The 20,962-nt window shown below is 37.3% G+C and overlaps 1 protein-coding gene across 1 annotated transcript; it reads left to right on the top strand.

Moving 5' to 3' along the window:
- The first annotated feature begins 2,858 nt into the window (after positions 1-2,858).
- Positions 2,859-5,578, top strand: LOC139689609 (one cut domain family member 2-like). Its single transcript, XM_071586779.1, has 4 exons — positions 2,859-2,941; positions 3,578-4,133; positions 4,987-5,377; positions 5,571-5,578. The coding sequence occupies exons 1-4, from the start codon at positions 2,859-2,861 to the stop codon at positions 5,576-5,578; spliced, it is 1,038 nt and encodes a 345-aa protein (XP_071442880.1).
- Positions 5,579-20,962: the final 15,384 nt, after the last annotated feature.

The following is a 20,962-nucleotide window of genomic DNA, read 5'->3' on the forward strand; positions in this document are numbered from 1 at the left end:
CCTCCCATCACACCCTTTCAAAACACACGAATTTAGTCATTTTATTTATCATAGTAAAATGTTTTGATCGCTTGGCAATTGAATGTCATTATTTTTTATGAAATATATCGTGAACGTAATGCTATTTCAAACTATATCAAAATGTACCGAATGCAACGCTCGTTATACTTGAGAACTGCGCAATTAACGCACAAATTTCGTCAATGGCTTAATTTCGTATAATTCATGGTTTTGATTTTAATGCAGTGAAACATTCAGGCTAAGTGATCAGGAAAGCTGTCGGTGATAACATATATTGAAACCTTCGCGGGTGAAAAAATGTGGGTACCAAGTATCGGTTCATTTTTGAAGTATTTTTTTTTTATGGAGTCAATTCTGGGCTCGAGGGATTTAAAAGGAAATTCTCTATTTTAGTCCTTGTGTTGTTCAGCGTATCCGTAGTGACGTTGTAAATCGTGTTCGTAGTTTTTCTCCGAGTTCAGTTACTTTGTGGGGCGGCCTAAAAGAAAAAAAATAAAGCTTTTTGAGTTTCTCCACAGAAAACCGGTAATCGCTTATTTCTACCGGTTGTACTTTATACTCATATTTTTTTAATGAAGTGGATGGATTGAAAGCACAAAATTCACAGTAGTCCATGGCTTGGTTGAATGCCATCATAAAACTTTCTTTATTAAATGATTTTTATTGCGATTTTAGTTTACGGTATATTCGAGATCGATCACGGGGGGAACTTCGAAAATGGTTTCTTTAACGAGGGATTATATTTATAAAAAATTATGAATTTTAACTAAAAAGTTTTCTTTTGTTCATCTCGTCAAACTGCGCTTCAAATACTGAGATGGGAACGTAGTATGGATTAAGAAAGTTTTTGCGCCGACATTCAATCTAGAAATGTCGCAGATTTTTTCTGCGCCATTCCCCAACCGTCACATTGTCAGTCCGGAATGTTGGCGAGGTGGAAAAGATATGCCTTCTTTGTGAGATCCCGCGAACGAACTTTGGGCTGTTCGAATTCTAATCCGTCGACTCTTGGAAACTTGAGCCTCACCTGAAAAGACGCTCATAACTCACAAAAAAATATTATAGATGTTCATAAAGCGGAGGAAGGGGAAACATTTTTGAGCCTGTCACGCATAGATATGATCCATTAAACAATACTCTCGTCAATGAGCAAAGAAAATCTCACATTCGAGAAAATCCCGAGTAAGATCGGGTTCCCGCACTCGTCGAAGCGAAATATTCGAATCGGAACGACGGATGCAATGATGGGTGTGATGAACGAGGATGCCATCGATGTGGCATACGATTCGACGCATTAATTCGGGAATGAATCGCAAAAACGCGATCCAAAAATTGTCTAATCGAGAGATTAATCTTCCCATAATGCTCTCCTCCTCTCTTAGTGTCAATACCTGGGATGGACGGGTCCCTTTCCCAAGTGCCAATCCACCTACACACACACGCACGCACCCCATCCATTAAAAAGAGTGCACGCGCTGTCGTGCAGCTGGGGTAAGGTGTGCGTCGGACGTAAGCCGGACGGTCAATAAAACGCAGGCTGAGTGAGCCGGAGGTCGTAAAAGACAGGGTCCCAAAGGACCAGGGGAAGCGGGTTAAGACAATGCTCGAACACTCATCTCCAGGCGGCCACCGACGAAATATTAGTATCGCGAGGCGACAACGTGCTCTCGTAACGAAAAATCATTTTCATCATCTCCCTCAACCGATTCGTGATGAAACTCAATCACAAAGGTCCTTGAGGTGCTTACAGGAGGAGGGTAAAAGCTCGCGTGAATTATTCAGCTCTTGCCAATCTCCGTAAATGTCGAATTGTGGCTTCATTTTATTTTGGAATAATTTATCCATTGCTGAAATTGACTTGCACCGGGTAACTTGGCACTTAATCTCAAAATTAATCAAACTCTATTGGTCATGATGATACCACCTGAAGACCTTTTACTCTTTCGTCGAGGAAATCATCATGCCTGCCTTGTTTCCTACTGATTACATCACTACATTTTTTACTGTACTCGAATGTTTGTCGGTACATAAGTAGCATTTGGTATTCATTTTTTGTGGAACTCCAACTCATGAAAATAAATTAGGAAACTATTTTGTTGTAATTGTTTATGAATTAGTATCAACTGTATTGAGCCTAATCCAACCAAGCCACTTAATACGAACATTTATTTATGTCTAAACAGTCCTAAACTTAATTATGGTTTTTATTGTGTTCCTATCGTATAAAAGCAATTTTAGCTCAAATCTTCCTTGCCCTCTTATCCAGGAAGAATATTTCCCGTTTCCCATGTTTGGTAGAGCGAAATAAAGTATGAGTGAGCACTTTTTATTTACTGAGGGACGAATTTTAGTGTTCACGTCGAAATAATGGTCCTCTTTGTTTTGAGATTTCAAATTTCAGAAGTTAAATTAAACTTTAAAAGTCTTTCAGAAGATTGAATTATCTTACGGGTAAAATTCCAAAAAGATCCTCGCAAACAACCGATATATTGGATCATTATCTAAATATTTTAATGAAATATTTCGACCGACCCGGTTATTTCGTGGATACCGCACGAGGTGGCTAGCCTCGAGTTCGCGGGCTCAAGACCATCAGCTGGCATGATTACGAGTTCATGATGCAATAATTCATTCTTCGGAGCACCGCAATAACCAAATCGCTATTATTATTCCTGAAATATTTATATTATAAATTTAGCTTGTAGAGCTTAATCTAGAGTGTGAGGCTCTTAAGAGTTTTTTTTTCAATATTAGAGGTTAGTCTAAATTTCTATAACGTTGAACGTGTACGTTGTGTTCTCACATTTTAAACGTTTTCATCGAGCGGGTGAGGCGAGATGAATTCCTTCAGTCCCATGGACCTTAGCCCCGTTGAGCATTCCCCTAATAATGTGCACAAGGCCGCAGCTGACACGAACAAGTGCCGGTCCCCTAATGAAAAGGGAATTCTGGGAAATGTTTAAAATGATAAACCCTCTCTGAATGTTTATTCGGAAATTAAAAAAAAACAAATTTTAAGTACTTTATTTTTCCACCAGGTCGAAGTCAAAATTTTGGTTAAATTTGTCATTATGCTATAGTTTTACTGATAATGGAGCACAATTGAAAATTTTTCATCGGGTGTAAAATTTTGAACAGGTTTGTGTAGTCAGAAAATAATTTTCGACTCCAATTTTGGTTTTTTTTGCAGCAACTACTTCAGCCTCACAGCGCATTTAGTAGTACACATCATACACGCGCGACATCGTCAATCGGCAAATCGTTAAATTCATACAGATTTGGTAACCTTAGTCATATAGGGAATGTACCAATAAGTGGTATGATTTGGACGGTCCCAAAAATATTTTTTCCTAGCCCTAACTTTATTTACCCCAGAGTATTACTTAATTAGATTACTTAATAATAATAATATATATTTGACTCTTCATACCCGACGCCCCAACCCTGCCGTAGACGCACAGCCAGTTTGGGCGTAAATTGTAATTAATAATGTCTATCTCACGTCGCTCTCTCGACCACCACATTGCAAATCACGCAGTTTCCGTCTATTCCACAGCTACTACGAGAACGGCGACGTGGTGGACAGGGGCGCGGACAGGAACTCGGATGGCGGCGCTTACCTCCCGGCCCCGCCGCCCAAGCGCCACCACCACCACCGGCTGGCTGGAGGGGGCGGCGGCGGGGGAGGTGACGGGGGAGGGGGCGGCGAGGCAGCTAGGAGGGGTGGCGGTCTCCTCCTCTTCTCCTCACACCAGCACCACCACGCCAGCAATCACATCACCTCATCGTCCAACCCGGCCGTGACCTCGTACGCTTCCTCCTCGTCATCCTCATCGTCTTCGGCCGCGTCTTCGGTCACCTCCTCGGTGTCCTCGTCCTCCGGCGGGGGTCAGCACCACCCCTCGCTGCAGCATCCGCTGCCACTGTCACTCCACGCGGCCCAGGCGGGGGGAGGAACGGCGCCGGCCCCTCCACCAGCGCTGCCACCGCCACCCGCTCCGACCCTTCCCCCAGAGTTTCCGCCCCATCCTCACCCACAGTACCTGTTCTCGGGCGGGAGGGGCGAGGCTGAGGACAGGAGAAACGATGACGAATGGAAGAACATTCATGTGGTAGGGGACACATACTTGTGTTCTAAACATCCTATTAATCGTAGCTCTAATTTAAATAACTATTCTAAAATCTTAAGTGATTTAAGAAAGGTCATATAATATGTTGAATGTTTGCAAATCATGCAAAATAAGTATACCAATACCTTTTCAATACTCTGAAGGTTTTGGTACCATAGTAGATCTGCCATTCCTTGTATTGTAATCGGATTGGCTATAGCATACAAATTATTGACACGAGGAATTTAAAAATTAAAAATAATATTGGCATTTGTGGTTAAAATTTCAACTAGCATAATATATTCTCATGCTTGTCGCCTAATTTTTGTATGCTATGAAGTCCAGTTGTTTCAGACTTTAAGTTTCATGAACCTTGAACTTTGTGATTTTTGAGTGTAAGTATTTCCTGGGAAAACTGGCATCTTCACTTTGTGAAGCAGATGATCACATCTTTTCACCACCTTTTAAAAATCCACAATCCCCCTTCTGACAGTCATCTTATTCACACCATCTTCTTTTTCAAATAATGGTTTACTCTTACTTTCACCTTTCTTTTCTTTACTCTTTTGCCTCCCTCAATTTTCTCTTACCCTTTTATTCAGAACCACCAGAGGGTGTGCAGTGGTACTCCTACACCACATGAGTTAGTTCCCTTTTCAGGAACAATGCTGAATAAATCCTTATACAAGGCTGAATTGGTGGCATCTGAAATCACTGGGTGAATTTACCAAGGCTATTGTATTCAAATGTTGTGAAGAAATAGTAAAGAGCCACTTTCAGGAGTGATGATAATTTAGGATGTTTCCTAATGCATATAAATAATTGTGAATTATTTTATCTCTCCGGTTCTTTGCAGATGCTTAACTGCATCCTCAGCATGGTGGAGAAAACAAAGAGAGCCTTGGCCATTCTGCAGCATCGTGCCCTCCCAGAATCCAATTCAAATGCCCAAACAACTCCTCACCCCGCACAAGTCAACCCTCATCACAACCCTCACCACCAGCAACCCCCTCCACCGTCAGCATACTGGCTGAGACGAACCACCCCCGAAGGAGCAGATGGCAGTCACCACTACAGCAGCAATGGCGCTGGACTAACCGGCCATCACATTAATGCAATAAACAATGTTCACCATTCCCAGGCCCTGACTAGCCCACATGACACATTTAAGAAGACAGCTGGGGAAATAATGGCGCAGACAATTAAAGCAACTGAAGATAGGGTTGCAGAAGTAAAAAGAAGAGCAGGTATGATTTTTTTCAGACCATTAAAATATCGCTATAGGTGAGCAGCATGTAACTAGATACCCAGGAGGTGGCTAGGACCAGAGCTCAATGTCAATGGTCATTTTTTTAAACTGTTACATTCACGTTTTTCAGTTTTTCATTCATTTTTAATTATATCAGTATGTGAAAAGTAAAAAATGACCTCCAATTCCAGTTTACTAGGTAATGAATTAAAAACCTGTACATTGGTAGAAATTTCATGATTTAGTCTTATTACTATGTAAAAAAGGAAATGCACACATTTAGGGTCTTGATGAGCTCTAAATATCACTAAATAATCACATGCCTTGGTAGAAGGGAGAATGCAATTTAATTTGAGAAGAAGAAGAAAAAAAAGCACATTTAAAATGTCATGAGGGAATGTAGGAAGTATTTGGAGCCTAGCCATTGAACAAGTGCAATGCCTAGGCATTCATATTGTCCAATGCTTCAGGTGCTCTAAGTTATATAAGGAGATCTCAGCATTGTGTAAGACATATCAAATATGCTGTATGATGCAATGTACACTTTGGTGGTCCATTCAAAATTAATCTATAGCCAACAGACTACTTTTGATGATGTGTAGTCACATGATATTCCATCAATTTCATTTATTCCAGAGGAGGCAGTGAATGAAGTGAAACGGCAAGCAGTGGCAGAGTTACAGAGGGCCGTTGCGGCTGCTGAAAGCAAAGCCCTGGAATTAGTCGCTGCAGAGCGTGCCAGAATGGAAGCACTCCTACTGGAAGCTCGGACGAGTGGAGCAGCTGGGAAGGCAAACTCTCGACCCCCCGTCCCGGGAGCTGTGCTGCCACAGAATTCAGTTGAGCCATCGGATGCAGCATCATCATCTTCACTGCTGGTGGTGGATGGTGGTCAAAGATCTCCCATCTCACCTCCGCCTCCTCTTCCCATCTCTCATCACACTCACAATGTAAGATCAGTCGATGTTTCAGCATATATTGCATACATACATTGATTAGTCATATAATTTTAGTGGTCTCACAAGAAAAAAGTTTTAAGAGCAATTTTCTTTAATACTGTAACCTAATTTATTAGAATGAAATAATGCACGATCATAGTTTACTCTGTATTGTTTTAGAATGATTAAAGCGGTCTTCAATTATTCATTGATGTATTTTTTTCATTTTTTTGCATGATTTTTTTAAGTGATCCCTAATAAAATGTAGAAGTAGTACTAATTTTTTAATTCACTTCAGACCCATATCACAGACTTCCTGAATGTTTCATGGAATTTATGTATAGTCTTCAGATGTTTAGTGTTAATATTTTCTCCCAATATGTGTGCCAATATTTATTTTGAACTGGTTTTTCTGTTACTATCATACATGCAGTCATTCTCGTTCAATTATTTTCAAAATGGAAGGTAAAGATGCTTAATTTGTTCATATGTTACCAAATATCATGTAGAAAGGTATTGGAATTCACCAGGTTGGACACAAATAATATTTTTTGAACACTTGTCTGGAGAAAATGCATTACCTCTCTAATGCATTGCCCATTGTGTAGTATGGAATTTAAATCCCCAATGTTTAAATAGTTGTTTTAAATTATTTTTTATGAATTAAGAATCCTACTATAAACCAAGGTATTCACACCAATGATAAAAGTAATATTCACCCAAAAGTGAGCCTTAAGGGACTTGAAAATTTCAAATATTCACATTTGAGATAAAGGTAATCATAAAGTTTCTGTTCCAAAGACAAACTACATAAGAAAAATATTGTTATTTTTACATAATGGCTACCAAATTAGTAGTCCAACAGTTTGATGAAATTGATTGGAATATCTTTAGTAAGATGATGGTAGATGATCATTGAGTACCGGCAATAAACCATAAAAAACCATAAGCACAGTAATGGACCTGAAGGTCGGTTTGGTAGATGATGGTAAAGTTAACCCAATACAAAGCCCAACAGCAAGTGAAATTCACACTTCAGGTTGAAGTGGGGGAAATTCCTTTCCCTGCAACACCAATGCTTTCCGAGGAAGATATGCTACCAGAAAAATCACTCAGCCTGGGTGAAGCTGAGGGTGAGGGACTTATGCGGGCCCTAATCGGCCCTGGGCCCTCTGGTTAGAAGTCCAAGGCTCTACCCCATGGACTACTGCGCCCCTCAATCTACCATATTTATTTATTCGTATATTTTAAACAAGGTGAGACTAGGCCTCAATCAGTTGGATATGTCATTTGAAAAACAATTTATGAGTACAGTAATAAGGGGAAAAATAGAGCAAAAGTCCGGTTACTAGTAGAATCATGTGCGGATAAATAGCTTTTGAAAGTTATTAAAATATTATCTAGGAAAATATTATCTACTTCTGTTCAGATGGTTACTTTTGCCTCCTACACTCACACACCAAATAATGTTACTTTTATGAGTCATCTTATGTAATAACCTAACTACTAAATTCCTTGGAACTTATGTAGTTGCTTTTATTTTTAGCCATGCTAAATAGTAATTTTACATTTTTGAATATTCTCCTTTGAAGTGCAGATGTTTTGAGCTAATTTTTAGTATATGATGTGATATCATGCCATTTTTACACTAATGGGACTCTTGCCTGTAAGTGAAGGCAGAAATCAAATAGTGTGGCCTGGGTCTTTAAGTAGTAGTAGTATTTAGGGGAGGTGACTGACAGCTGAGGCCATTTGCGCCATTAGGGATGGACAGGAAAGGATGAAGGGTAGAGAGAAACCCGGCGTCGGCATTAGCCTACTCTCATGGAAAGGCACTAAGGGGTTTGCAGCTTAATGTTCCATCCAATGGATGGCGTACTCACTCAAAGTGCCCTCCACAAAGCACCTCAAGTTGGGGTGGAGATACGCCTGATAAATATTCAACTCTGCTGGGATTTGAATCCAGGCCCTCTGGGTGGGAAGCCAGTACAATGGCCATTGCTCCATCTTGATCCCCCTGGGTCTTTAATCTTTTAAGCAAAAGAGCCATTTGGTAAAAATCAAACACGTACATATTTGATGTAGCTAAAGAGTATAACTTATTTGCAAGTAACTATTGAAGCAAAATCGGGGATCGAGATGGTGTGGTTATTGATTATTAGTTTATTTATGAAGTGAATATTTAAGGCCTTAATGAGCTCTAAATATCACTAAACAATGGCATGCCATGATAGAAGAAAGAATGTAAGTGAAAGTGAAATGGCATGAAGGGATGTAGGAGGTACTTTGAGGTATCATTGTGTTATTTTGACTTCAGAACATAGCCTTTGACCTCCAATTTTGGACCCACAATCTCTAGGCTAGCAGCACAGTGTAACTCATCTAAGCAAACTGATCCACATTAAACTCAAGCATGCTTCAAATATCCAAAGGAGAGAAGAAAAGTGAATGCAGATCATTTTGTTACGATGTGATGCAATGTTAAAGACATAAATAGAGGGGAGAACATGAGTCAAGTAGTATATGGAACTGAAGAAGGGTTTATAGTAGTTTAGGGTGTCAGGTAATGTTGAGTTGGGTGAGAAATTTCTAGAAAGCCAGTGGTTGTTAGTCTGTTTGTCCATCCAAAACCTACTTGGTGTAATAAACTACCATTAATAACAATTAATACTCATAATATACTCCCTTGATATATTTTAAAATTGGGAATGGAGAAAAACATACTTTTTAAATACTTATTGTAATTTTAAAATATAATTGTTTGGAACTATAAATAGAAACATCACCAAGGACTTCTAAGAAAGATGCCTCATAGAAATAAACATGTCTTGTGTTTAAGCCAGCATTGTCAAATAACATCTACTTCAATGCAACAATTTCAGAGTGTAAAAATCATTCGCCTTGACTGGGATTCGAGCCCAGATCCCTCAATATCCGGTCGAGTGCTTTAGCCACTTAAGCTCCGAGGCATCCTCTTAAACTCTTAAATAGCTTAAGCGGCTAAAGCACTCGACCGGATATTGAGGGATCTGGGTTCAAATCCCAGTCAAGGCGAATGATTTTTACACTCTGAAATTGTTGCATTGAAATGCACATTAGCGGATGACTCCGTTAAAAGTTACTGTTGCGGCATCTCCCGCAGGTTCTTTGGAACATCTACTTCTTTGGATATTTAAAAAATTATTGAGCGGAAGTAAATTCATAGTTCAACCTGTTTTTTAGTAGATGCTTTTAGATTGAATATTCAAATCACAAGTTGAAGGATTTCTTCTGTTTCTCCCCATGTTCTAAATATTCTGAAGACTTTTAATATTTACATTGTACTTATTCATTCTGTTTTTATAGCTAAATTTTCCAAACATATTGTAAATATTATTGTTATTTTGCTAATGTTGCCAATTCAGGAATATTAGGTTACAAGTTATGATATTTACATTTGTTCTCTCATATATTTCCTGTATTAATTTAAAAAATATATGTTGAACAATTCATCAGAAATGAAACAGACTGCATGCCCACACTCAATTGGAAGTATGCTCTGTCAATGAAAATATGACATTTATCAGGAAACTTTGAAAATCTGCTACACAAACCTACAAGTTGTTCTGAAAAAAGTTAACAGTGATGTGTGCATTACTCAAATTCATATTTTCAAGTGGATCGTAAAATTTAAAAAGGATAATGAGGGCATTACTAATGGCTTTCCCTGGCTAACCTTGCACATTGAAAATTGAAGAAAAACCCAAAAAAGTTTATGAAATTGTCCAAAAATGTTGTTTTTGAGCATTTGACATATGTTTGGAGTAGATTAAATCAGTTGATGAAGTTACACAAATTTTAAATGGAGATTGTATGATGAAAAAGAGCACAAATGTGGTGCAGAAATCCCTCTCTCCTAAGCAACAGGGAACTCAACTGCACATTTGTGCAAACCTACTTGGAAACACAGGAAATCAGTCTTATTAGGTAATGTAATTACTTTTAATGAATCCTGAGTTTTTCACTATGAATCAGAAATAAAGTGCGAGTCACCCTGCTGAAGAATCCAGTTCTGTTAGAATGAAAAAAAGTATGAATTGGCCAAATTCAAAACATTATGACAACTTTTTTTCAATATGAGAGAGATTGCTCAGATCAATTGAGTGCCCAAATGTCATACATTCTACCAGACCAACTGTTTTGAGGCTTTGGAAACTCTTTATGAGTGGACTAAAGATAGAAAAAAATGTCAAAATTAGTGAAGAATTAATTACTTGGTGATTATTTCAACAATACAAGTTGTATCATAGATATATTGTCAAGTAATTTTTGGTGAAGCACAAGATTGGAGCACCCACTATTCACCTATATTCACTGGTTCTGGTCCTTTAAGATTTCTTTTTACCACCGAATATTAATTTGACATTAAAAGGGACCCATTTCAAGCCCATATATCCAGTTAGTATTAGAAGCATTTTTAAAAGCATGAGAGAAATGTGCTTAAAACAAGATGTCTAAGTGCCTCACCTTTCTTGGTGATAATGATTATTCTTGCACTCCCTACAACCAATGTCACACAAAGGTAAATTACAATGAACCGATGAAACTATGGTGGTTATATGCCCCAAAGGCCAGTTAAAACTAATATGTATGTGTGAAGTAATCAGTGCTGTCAATTGCTACTTAAAGCCCATTGGCCATTGCTTTTGAAATTAGACTTACATATAGCTCTTCTAAAGTTGATTAATGTACCTATACTCAGATATATTGTGTGCCAAAAGTATGTACCATCTCAATCATAACCCTGACTGGAAATTGGAATGCCAGTTAGAAGTATTGTATAATATAAAACTTCGACATATCATATTTATTTATAGTGAGCGTATCTTGGTATTAAAGTCAAATATCAGACCCAACTTTAAATACTCAAGAGTTCCAACTGACAGTGTAGAATAAAAACCTTTCCATGTACACATTTTAATGTAGGCATATTAATGCATCTTAACATAGTCTACACATCTTTTATTACATGCATTAGACATGCTGGAACTGCGGACGTAAAGCCAATGAGACCTGTAGTGGCTGCAACACAGCACGCTACTGCGGAGCTTTCTGCCAGCACAAAGACTGGGAGAATCACCACCAGGTATGTTGTGGGCGCTCAGCCTCCACTGCTCTGACCGCAGCCACCACAGTCAATGCAACGGCACCATCTGAAAAGTCAGGCACCACGGCTGCCTCGACGGTGGCCACTGTGGTCGTGGCACCCTCCACCACTCCTTGCAGTTCGCGCTCACCCACCCCTGTGGCAGCATCATCGTCTTCTTCCTCATCATCCTCCTCATCGTCTTCATCTTCATCCTGCTCCCCACCAAACACAACTCCATCAGCACCCCCAGTGGTGACCGATGCAACCAAATGACCCAGAACCAACTTTCGTCGAAATCAACGACCGGCGAGGGAAAGGAAGTCGCGTAAGAAACTTGAATGCTGATAGTTATGCGGCTCGGGAAGATGAAAGTTTGAACAAAGTAATCCATTTTTAGAGGACGGAAGAGTGCATACATACTTGACCACCCTGAATGGTGAACCGCATTAAAATGCATGCAGTGTCATTGTCATTGGTGAGAAACCACTGGTTTTTAATTTACATGAAATCTACTATGGGTAAGAAACATTAGGATTGTCAGGAAGTTTTTTTTTTACTCTTACCTGAAATTTTCCAAGGTAATCCAAGAAACTTTTAACTTGAGAACCTCTTGTATTTCCATGTTGAAATATTCCTGTTTTCTCGCTAAACATTGCAACTTGTTTTTCTTGGTGGATGGAATAGGGTACATTTTAAAATTAATATTTAAATGAATCTGAGGAATTGTAAAAATCTGAAGGTGTATACTAAAGTGTTTCTTCTTACAAAGTAAGAGATTCATTTATGGCTCTTAATGCTGAATCCTTTCAATATAAATGAGGTCATTTTTGGTGTAACCCTAGAGGTGATCTTCTTTTTCTAGTGATTTCATTATTGTCAGTATTAAAATGCATAGAGAATTTTGCATTTGTAGATTATTGAAATGTTTTTAAGACTGCATTCTAACAGTTTATCCCAAAAGGGTTATTGACTCTCATTTCCTTAATATGAGCAAGAATATAAAAAGGTCACTTCTAATTTATACTATTTTTCCTTGGGTAAACTATTTATTCCTAATGTGTTTTAAGTACCTATAGCATTTCTGTTATATATGTTCCATGCAATATTTCCTAGTAACTGGTTATCTTTCCAAAAGGGTAATTTCAAAACAATTTGCTCTCCTGCACCAGTAATTAGTGACATATGTACCAAAGAAAGAAAAACTTTATTATGGGTGCTGTGGTATCTAGTCACAGAGAGTGTGTGTCAAAGGTTGTTTCTTATGTGTTATATCCCCTTGGCAACTCACCTGTGCCAATTTCGAAGTGGCATGTGCTCAAGATCCACTTCGGACTTGTATTGCCATAATTGTTCACTTGTAAACCCTGTTAATGTGTGTTTATGAGCGCATAAATAGTTTTCAGGAAACTGTTGGTGCACCTATTAAGTTTATGTACATGTGTAGACTAGTCTCATTTTTTTCAATCACTTTTCAAATAGTAAATTTGCTAAATAGTTCCATGATCAACCATACCAAATAACTTCATTCTTTAAATTATAATTTGTAGAACATTTGATTTTTTTAACAAAATACTTATTATTTACTGTGGATCAGAGATGCACTGTTGTATTCTTACTGTGAATAAATTTGGTTTATTCAAATAATTAACCAAATGCTGAAAAATTTTATCACATGTTCATACCACCTGTTAGTTTTTAATAGAGCAAAAAGAGACCATGTTGTTATGCAAGATTTTATCATCTATGGAGAGTGAACCAATACATAAATGCACCGACTGGTCTTAATACCTTGAGAGATTCCCTAATTGTCATTATATGCAACTGGAATATGAAACACAAGCAGAAAGTTATATGGAAGGAAGAATTGATACTGTTTCCATGGTTTTAATTGGATAAACCTCTTACATAGATGTATATGTTACGTACAAGACAACCATTTTTCTTCATTTGGTCAGGCATGTGTCTCATGGAAGTATTTTTGAGTACAGCTCACATCAAAAAATGACTCACATTTGGACTTGTCAAGAAATGTAATGAGAATCATGTGACATGTTGTACTTGAAAGATCTTTGGGTAGGCCTAATTTTTCCATTTGAGTTGTATGTAACTGCTAATCAGAAGTGAGCATAGTATGGAGGCATAATTGACAATAAAAAATAGCCCTACACAAAGGCAGGTAAACAAGGTCTCAGTGGGTAAGAATACCATCCCATTATAAACAGAAGCTGGTATAAGAAAGCCAAGAAAATTTTAATTCCCCAGCTGGAATGTCTACCAATGAAAATATGCATTGACAAAGGTAACAACTGTTGCTTGAAATTTTGCAAAGACATAATTTGCAATTTTCTTAAAGATGCATCATGTGTAAGATAGTAGAATGTTACTGATAATCCAGCAACTTTTTTCTCTTTACATTTTAATATTACTCTCCATACTCAGGTCTCAATTATAAGTGTAATTTTTCTGTAAAATTTAAAAAAATGAATTTAGGTTGCTTAACACAAAATAACAACTGTGCATTCTTATAAGTATTTTATCAAAACTTGAAAACACTGAAGTGAAGAACCTTAAGCACCAGCTGTTGTTGAAGCCTCCTCCTTATCATTTTCATGGTAAGTAGGTAAGTTGTCCTTTTGACACATAAATGCCGATTTATGGAATTAAGTTGTATGTCCTGTCAGAGAGTTAAGGAATAGTGCAAAATATAATGATCCTCTATTGATTTTCAGATAATTTTGGAGGAAACTATCATGTACAGATTGATTATCCCTGTAACAAAGTAGGATTGACCAAGAAAATTTTAGAAGTTAAAATTTATTTCAGTTAATAACTAAAATTCTGAAAAAAGAAGGAAGTTTCAATGTGTACATCCTAATGGGTATTAGGGTAAATAAATGGTGAGATAAACATGTTTTAACCTTATTAACTGCATTTGAGAGTGAAATGATAGATGTTTCAACTTGGAGAGAAATCATCATCAAAGGGATGAAGACTCTTAAAGAGTGCTATCAATTCATGAAAGATATTGATGAACAGGATTTTTTTGCAATCCTTCAGATCAAAAATCTTTGAGGTTGTACCAGAAACTGATTCTCCTCATAATTCAAGTCGTCCTGCTTAATAGTAATTATGTGGAAATCTAGTGTAAACAAGGTGCAACTTCTATATATTCGCATCTCGTTAATCAGGGTCTGATAGGATCTATGCTGAGCAAAATAAAAAAGCTGCTCAACATTCACTTGCTAAATTATTGCAGCAGATATGATAAAAGGTATTAATGATGGGCAATACTGTCTCACTCCCTCTCTATCACTGGCCATTCTGATTGCTTTTCCCCCTACTACTCTTACTTGTGCCATTTGATTCACATTCAAGCTTCGAATAAGTTGCCTATCCCTCCAATCTACTCCCATATTCCACAATACTTCCATTGATCTTGTTCACATTGAATGGATAATCACCTCAAAATGCACAAGCACAAAAAGGCATTTTCTCGGAAAAAAATATTTATTTGGTAATTGTGTACATCCAAAACTTATCTTAACCTGTAGATTACCTGATAAAAAAATTCTTTCCCCATTACTGTGTTGACATTTTTTGATTTTCTTCTTCATCTCATCTAAATATTACCCGGTAAGCCGCTGCAAGGGCATGTGGCAGGGGGAGCTAGGTCACTACCCGTAAAAGACAACAAAACCACATACAAAATCAACATATTAATGCAAACTCACACATTGGAGTATACATTCATGCAAAAACCTTTTTAACTTACATGCATGAAAATACTTAAACTATTAAATAACGAACACATGCACCTTAGAATGTGGTAAAAATTTATCCAATAATGGAACTAACTCTATCTTGTCATCCTTCCTGTGATCCATGGCCTCTAATTCTCTTTGTGTTCACCAAATCTATTGTTATTTATGTAGATCTTTTTTTAATCCAATCTACATTGGAGGAGGCCTTTTCATTAACCTTACATACATTATTACTTAACTAATGTGGTTAGGCGTGGCAGCATATTTGAAGGTTTCCTACGCAAAGTAAGTAATTTAATGCAGAATATTTAACAATCGACACACAGCAGGATTTTGTAGCAAATTTTAATTTTTTTAATGAGAAAAGAAATATTTTCAATTAATGAATGTATTTATGAGCTGTACAATTATTAATTATAATCTAAATAATAGTATGCATCCTTCACATGAGGTTAACTAAGGTGATGCAAACTTTCAAAATTACAGAAACTAACCCCAGAAAGGAATACTACCAAAAATGAATGCTGCTGATGCAAATTGTGCTGTGAGGATAATAAGGAATAATTCAAGACATACATTGCTGAAATTTTAATATTTTGCCAGGGATAAGGGATGAAATTTTGTTAAAATTAAGCTCTATCATGACATTCTGACACTGCAGGGAAAATCTCTGTATTAGACAAAGATAATATTAAAGAGTTAAAGAAAAATGCCCAGTGTTATTCAGTTTTTCCCTACACATTGAGGAAGGATGGAGAGCAAGATAAAACCTAGCAGTGCATTTGGAAGATGGCAATGATGGAATTTTCCCTTCCGCAATGGAGGGGGGGGGGAATTCCATCTTTGGGTACTCTTTGTAACTTTCTTAATAACAAACACAGTTATAACTTTCATCAACATTTTTATCAGTGGTGATGAAAACAATAGCCCATGATGGCCTGTTCTGCCATCCTTCTTCAAACGTCTTATTAAGAGTACATCAATACACCCTGATACAATATGGCTGAACTGATATTAGGATTCATAAAATCTTACCCTCTGATGGAGGAGCCAAGTAACATGGGTGTAAAATGATTCCGCTGTCACTTTAAGTATAACACTTACTATTATTTTTATTGACTATAAATTTACGTAAGGGAAAAGGAATGCCACCCAGCCATAATGATGGAGTATGATGATATCCATAACCTTGCACAGGTGCAGGCACTACATGCTGGGAATCGCATCATATTGTGAATAAAAAAGGGTAAAAGACAATCAAAATAAAAGTTTTTATAGATACTTATAGTGCACTTACACAACCAGCAGAGCTGTTCTTATTTAAAGAAAATATCTGCAAAAATCTATGATTGAAAACTTAAATCTACTTTCAAAATTTTGACTAAAATTTCAACGTAAAAAATAAAATAATTTAACTTCTAACAATGACAAGGATTGAATAATATTTTTTAACTCATTTTAAAAAATTATTTTTTCAACCTATATTGAATTTAAATGTATTTTAATTTTGTTATTAAATATATTGAATTATGAAAAAAGACATGAAAACTAGAAAATCACTACATACAAAACCTTCACTTTTTTATAATGAAGAATAAAATGGTAGGAGAGACTTGATTTAATGTTGACTATGAACTTAAGGGAGAGCAATGGTTTCATACTTGTGAAGCCATTCAGTCTTATGGTATTTATTATTCACACTTTGAAATGGATTAAAAACCATAAACACAGTAATCAACCCAAAGGTCGGTTTGGTAGGTGATGGCAGAGTTCACCCAGTACTAAGCCTGACAGCGTGTGAAATTCACACATCAGGGTATGGGGGCCAGTTCCTTTCCCTGTGCCAGTTATGGTTTCCCAGGAAGATCTGGTACCCAAAAAATCACATAGCTTGGGTGGAGCTGCAGGTGCCCAGAGTGCCTTGCCCGGGAATCAAACCCGGGCCCCTCTGATCAGCTGTCCAATGCTCTACCGTGACCTACTTGAAATGGATTTACTACAAAATATTCTTCAATCTTCCATTTGAATGAAATTAACAAAAAGCACCGTAAAATTTAAAGAGGCAGAAAGGAATAACCAAATGGCACTCATTTTATTCATGAAATTGAAGAGAAAGAATCAAACAAAAAATTATTTTTGGTCTTATCATAAGGAATCCAGAATTCCCAAAATTATATTGCTAAAGAAGACAAAGGTGATTGATTCGGTTGGACGAACCTGGGACAAAGCAATACCATTATGGAATTCAATACCATTGGATATAGAAAAACAGCTGATCCAAGGTCACTGCACACACACAGATAGCAGTAGCAGTTTATAAGGCGCTCCAACATTTTAGGTCTTTGGTTAATTTGACCTTAATTTTATTAAATAAATAAGATGACATATAACCAAAGTCATCGGAGGAATTAGAAGCAACAAGCCTTGAGGTAGTCAGCAAGCTCATTAGTCACTAGCTTAACTAGCAAAACGTAATCCAGAAATAGTTGGATATCTTTTCATTTTGTCTTGCTGTGAAATAAGAGAATAAAAGTAGTGTAACTGAAACAAAATATGTTCAATATTAGTTTCATTCATATCATAATTGTGTAGAAAAGGCAGTTTATGTTTGAGATCAGCTTTGGAACACAAACACTACAGAATAAGATTTTTAAAATGGGTTGGAATGGATGAGATTACTTACAAAGCTGCCACAATGAATGAATTATGGAAGGGTGGTGTTTAAGTGGGTCAGAAATACAAGATTGCTTAGTTCTGTTGTAGTTATCATAGAAAGCTTTGTATTTATTTTTGGAAATGGTTTAATTAAGTATGAATGTTCATTGTTGGTTAAAAAAGAAATGTTTGAAGAGCTAGGTTCAAATGTATGTGGGTATTCACCCAACCTAATATTTCATAAAAGGGACTGAGATTCTTATCTTTGCAAAGATTAAAACTATAGCAACATTTAGGAGGCGCTGCAACTGAAGATTTTGCTCTTTTTGTTCCCCTTAAGTTGGTATAATGGCATATTGTAAATATTAAGAGCAGCAGAATGATATAATTGAATCCTTTCCTGAGTCTCCCCTCCCTCGAATCCTGCCAGAGAAATCACTGCCTGTCCATCCATCTATCAGGGAAAATATAAGTCCCACTACTTTTGGTTCAGACCTTGGATGTGGAGACAATGCTCAAAGAGGCATGGGAAGAACTGGAAATAGGAATGAAAGTTGCCAGGGTGTTTGTAAAATCTATTAGTTTTGCTGACTGAATTGGAAAAGGCTCATTGAAACTTTGATATGGACCGTAATTATGTATGGTGTGGGGACATGGTCATTGAGGTAAGATGATTGGCATAGTTTGAAGGCTTTTGAAATATGAGTAAGAAGAGGGATGGAGAAGGTGATATTGACAGAAAGGAAAACAAATGAGAAAGTGGTGGTGAAAGCTAGATATGGTGGGGGAGTTGAGGGAATTTTAAGGAGAAATCACAAGGTGACAGGAAAAATGGATGCAAACCATATTGATTGGCAGTGGGATGTTGAAGACTGTGATGGAGAGAAGAATGTTAGACAAACAAGGCAGGGGCAGAAATAGGATTGGTAAGTTGGACAGAGTGGAGGGTGGAAGGAAGTATGCAGAGATGAAGAGGAGCTTATCGTAGAGTAAGATGTTGGGTTATGTTTTGTATGGAAAGACAAGAGAATTATTTAATAGTTTGTGCCCATCCAAAACCTACAATAACCGGTATCAAAAGATCAAAATGTTCTTCAGAAAATATTGGAAAAAGGTTTGTTTAACTTCATTCCTAGATTCATTCCTAATTATTCTGATAAATTGATGTCTCTTAGAGGTATAATTAAAAAGATAGACAGCTTAACTGAAAGCTGATTATGATAAGGATCTGGATCAGTTAAAGGTACTAGATACATGGTGAGAGGTTTTGCCTTATTTCAAAAATCATTATTACTATTAGTTGATGCTTCATCTATGGGATTGGGAGTAATTCTCATTGGTAGAAAAGCCATTTGTTTAGACATTATTAGCATTAACTGAAACATTATTCTACATCTACATAATACTCCCAAGGCGCCGCAAGGGCATGTGGTGGGTGGTGTTAGGTCACCACCCGTAAGAAGGAACAACAACACCATACGCAAAATCAACACATACATGCAAAACTACACCCACAGCAGCATACACACTCATGCAAAAATCGCTTCATCCAACACTCATGCAAACACATATACCATAAACCATCAAACAATTGCACCCCAGGATGCATGCAGCATTAAATCCATCCTACAATGCCCAAGCCAGAATATGGGAAGTAAGACAGCGAAATTCCACTACCACATGAACATGCAACATAGAACGCTCTCCGCCCCTAGGATAAAGGTAAGGAATGTGACCCAAATGCGGCAGTTAGCAGGAGGGTCCCCCCTCAGAGAGGGGCGAGGGTTGGAAATTAATATGGACAGAGCATATCAAGCAATACCGATATGAGCACTACACTAATTAATGGCATTCTAATGCAGTCATGCAGGAAGGGTAATGACAACAATGCACACAAGGCAAGTGAAAGTGCATGCAATTGAGTAGACCTAATTATTCCCTAGATGTTGAGGGTGGCAATTTTTGATATCTATAACCCTGCAGTTGCTATCCCATATTGTCCGTGGGAAGAAGGAGTCCTTGAGTCTGTTAGTTCTGGCATCTATTTCCCGAATTTTATATACATGATCCAAGTGACCAATGTATGTTGGAGTGTGAATAATTTGCGAGACCTCGGTGCTGAAACATGCGGATCTGAATTTATTTTGTAATTTCAACTTTGCATTAAATCGTCTCTCTTCTTATGATTCCCACCCAAACTCCATAAGCATTTCAGTGATGCTTTTTGTTTCATCGTAAAAGTTTTTAGCAAAACTAAAACTATGCCCTGCCTTGAACCTTCTCAATTTCCCAGATGAGGGCCCATATAAATTAATCCATTTTAATGCTAGCATTACAGTGAAAATTGACCACAGAGATCAAAACATTTAACTAGTCACTTGAAAAAATTTCCTACACAATTACTAAGAATATTTAACTCAAAGGTAAAAAAAATCTAAAACACAGTGATCAGTAAGCTGGTAGGAAATGGTAGAGTTCACCCAATACTATGAACAATAGGTAATGAAAATCACATCAGGAAAGGGGGGCATTGTGCCAGCTGGCTATATTTTTCCAGGAAGATCTGGTACCCATAAAATCACAAAGCTTGAGTGAAGCTGAGAGTGCTCAGGACTCAAACCTGAACCCTCTGGTCATCAGTTCAACACTCTATCCCTGGCCTACTGCATCTCCAATGATGGCACATAAAATGTATTTGTGATTGAGGTACTTTTTTGCAAAAAAATTAAATGTTAAAGGATAAGATGTTTTGTATGTATGTGTCATGTACTTCCATGGTGGTAGATGTATAAGTAAGTATTTTCTAGATGCAGGGGGGGCGACTTTGTGGAGAGGACAAAGAAAGTAGAGCAAAGATTTAAGTTAATTATAGAGAGCTTGAACCTGATTGTAAATACTGCCCATCCTTTCCGGATAGCACAGTATATTCCCTCTGCCCTTTCCACTGCCAAGATTAGTTTCTTTCAGTTGATTCATGTGGCAATATATCCTTGGAGTATTTCATCAATTTAGTTCAACAGAGCATACAATTATTTTGGATTATTTGCTGTAACTGGGATGATATAAGTGAAACGGAATGTTAATTACTTTTTTAAGTACTT

Source organism: Hetaerina americana, unplaced genomic scaffold (assembly GCF_022747635.1).
Source record: "Hetaerina americana unplaced genomic scaffold, ioHetAmer1.1.p SCAF_26, whole genome shotgun sequence".
Taxonomy (NCBI): Eukaryota; Metazoa; Arthropoda; class Insecta; order Odonata; family Calopterygidae; genus Hetaerina; species Hetaerina americana.

What these genes read in the sequence shown, in the direction of transcription:
- LOC139689609 (XM_071586779.1), top strand. Translation starts at nt 2,859, where the DNA reads ATGAATTCCTTCAGTCCCATGGACCTTAGCCCCGTTGAGCATTCCCCT. An exon ending in GCCGCAGCTGACACGAACAA is followed by an intron (nt 2,942 to 3,577) that starts GTGCCGGTCCCC and finishes TCTATTCCACAG; the next exon opens with CTACTACGAGAACGGCGACG. An exon ending in AATGGAAGAACATTCATGTG is followed by an intron (nt 4,134 to 4,986) that starts GTAGGGGACACA and finishes GGTTCTTTGCAG; the next exon opens with ATGCTTAACTGCATCCTCAG.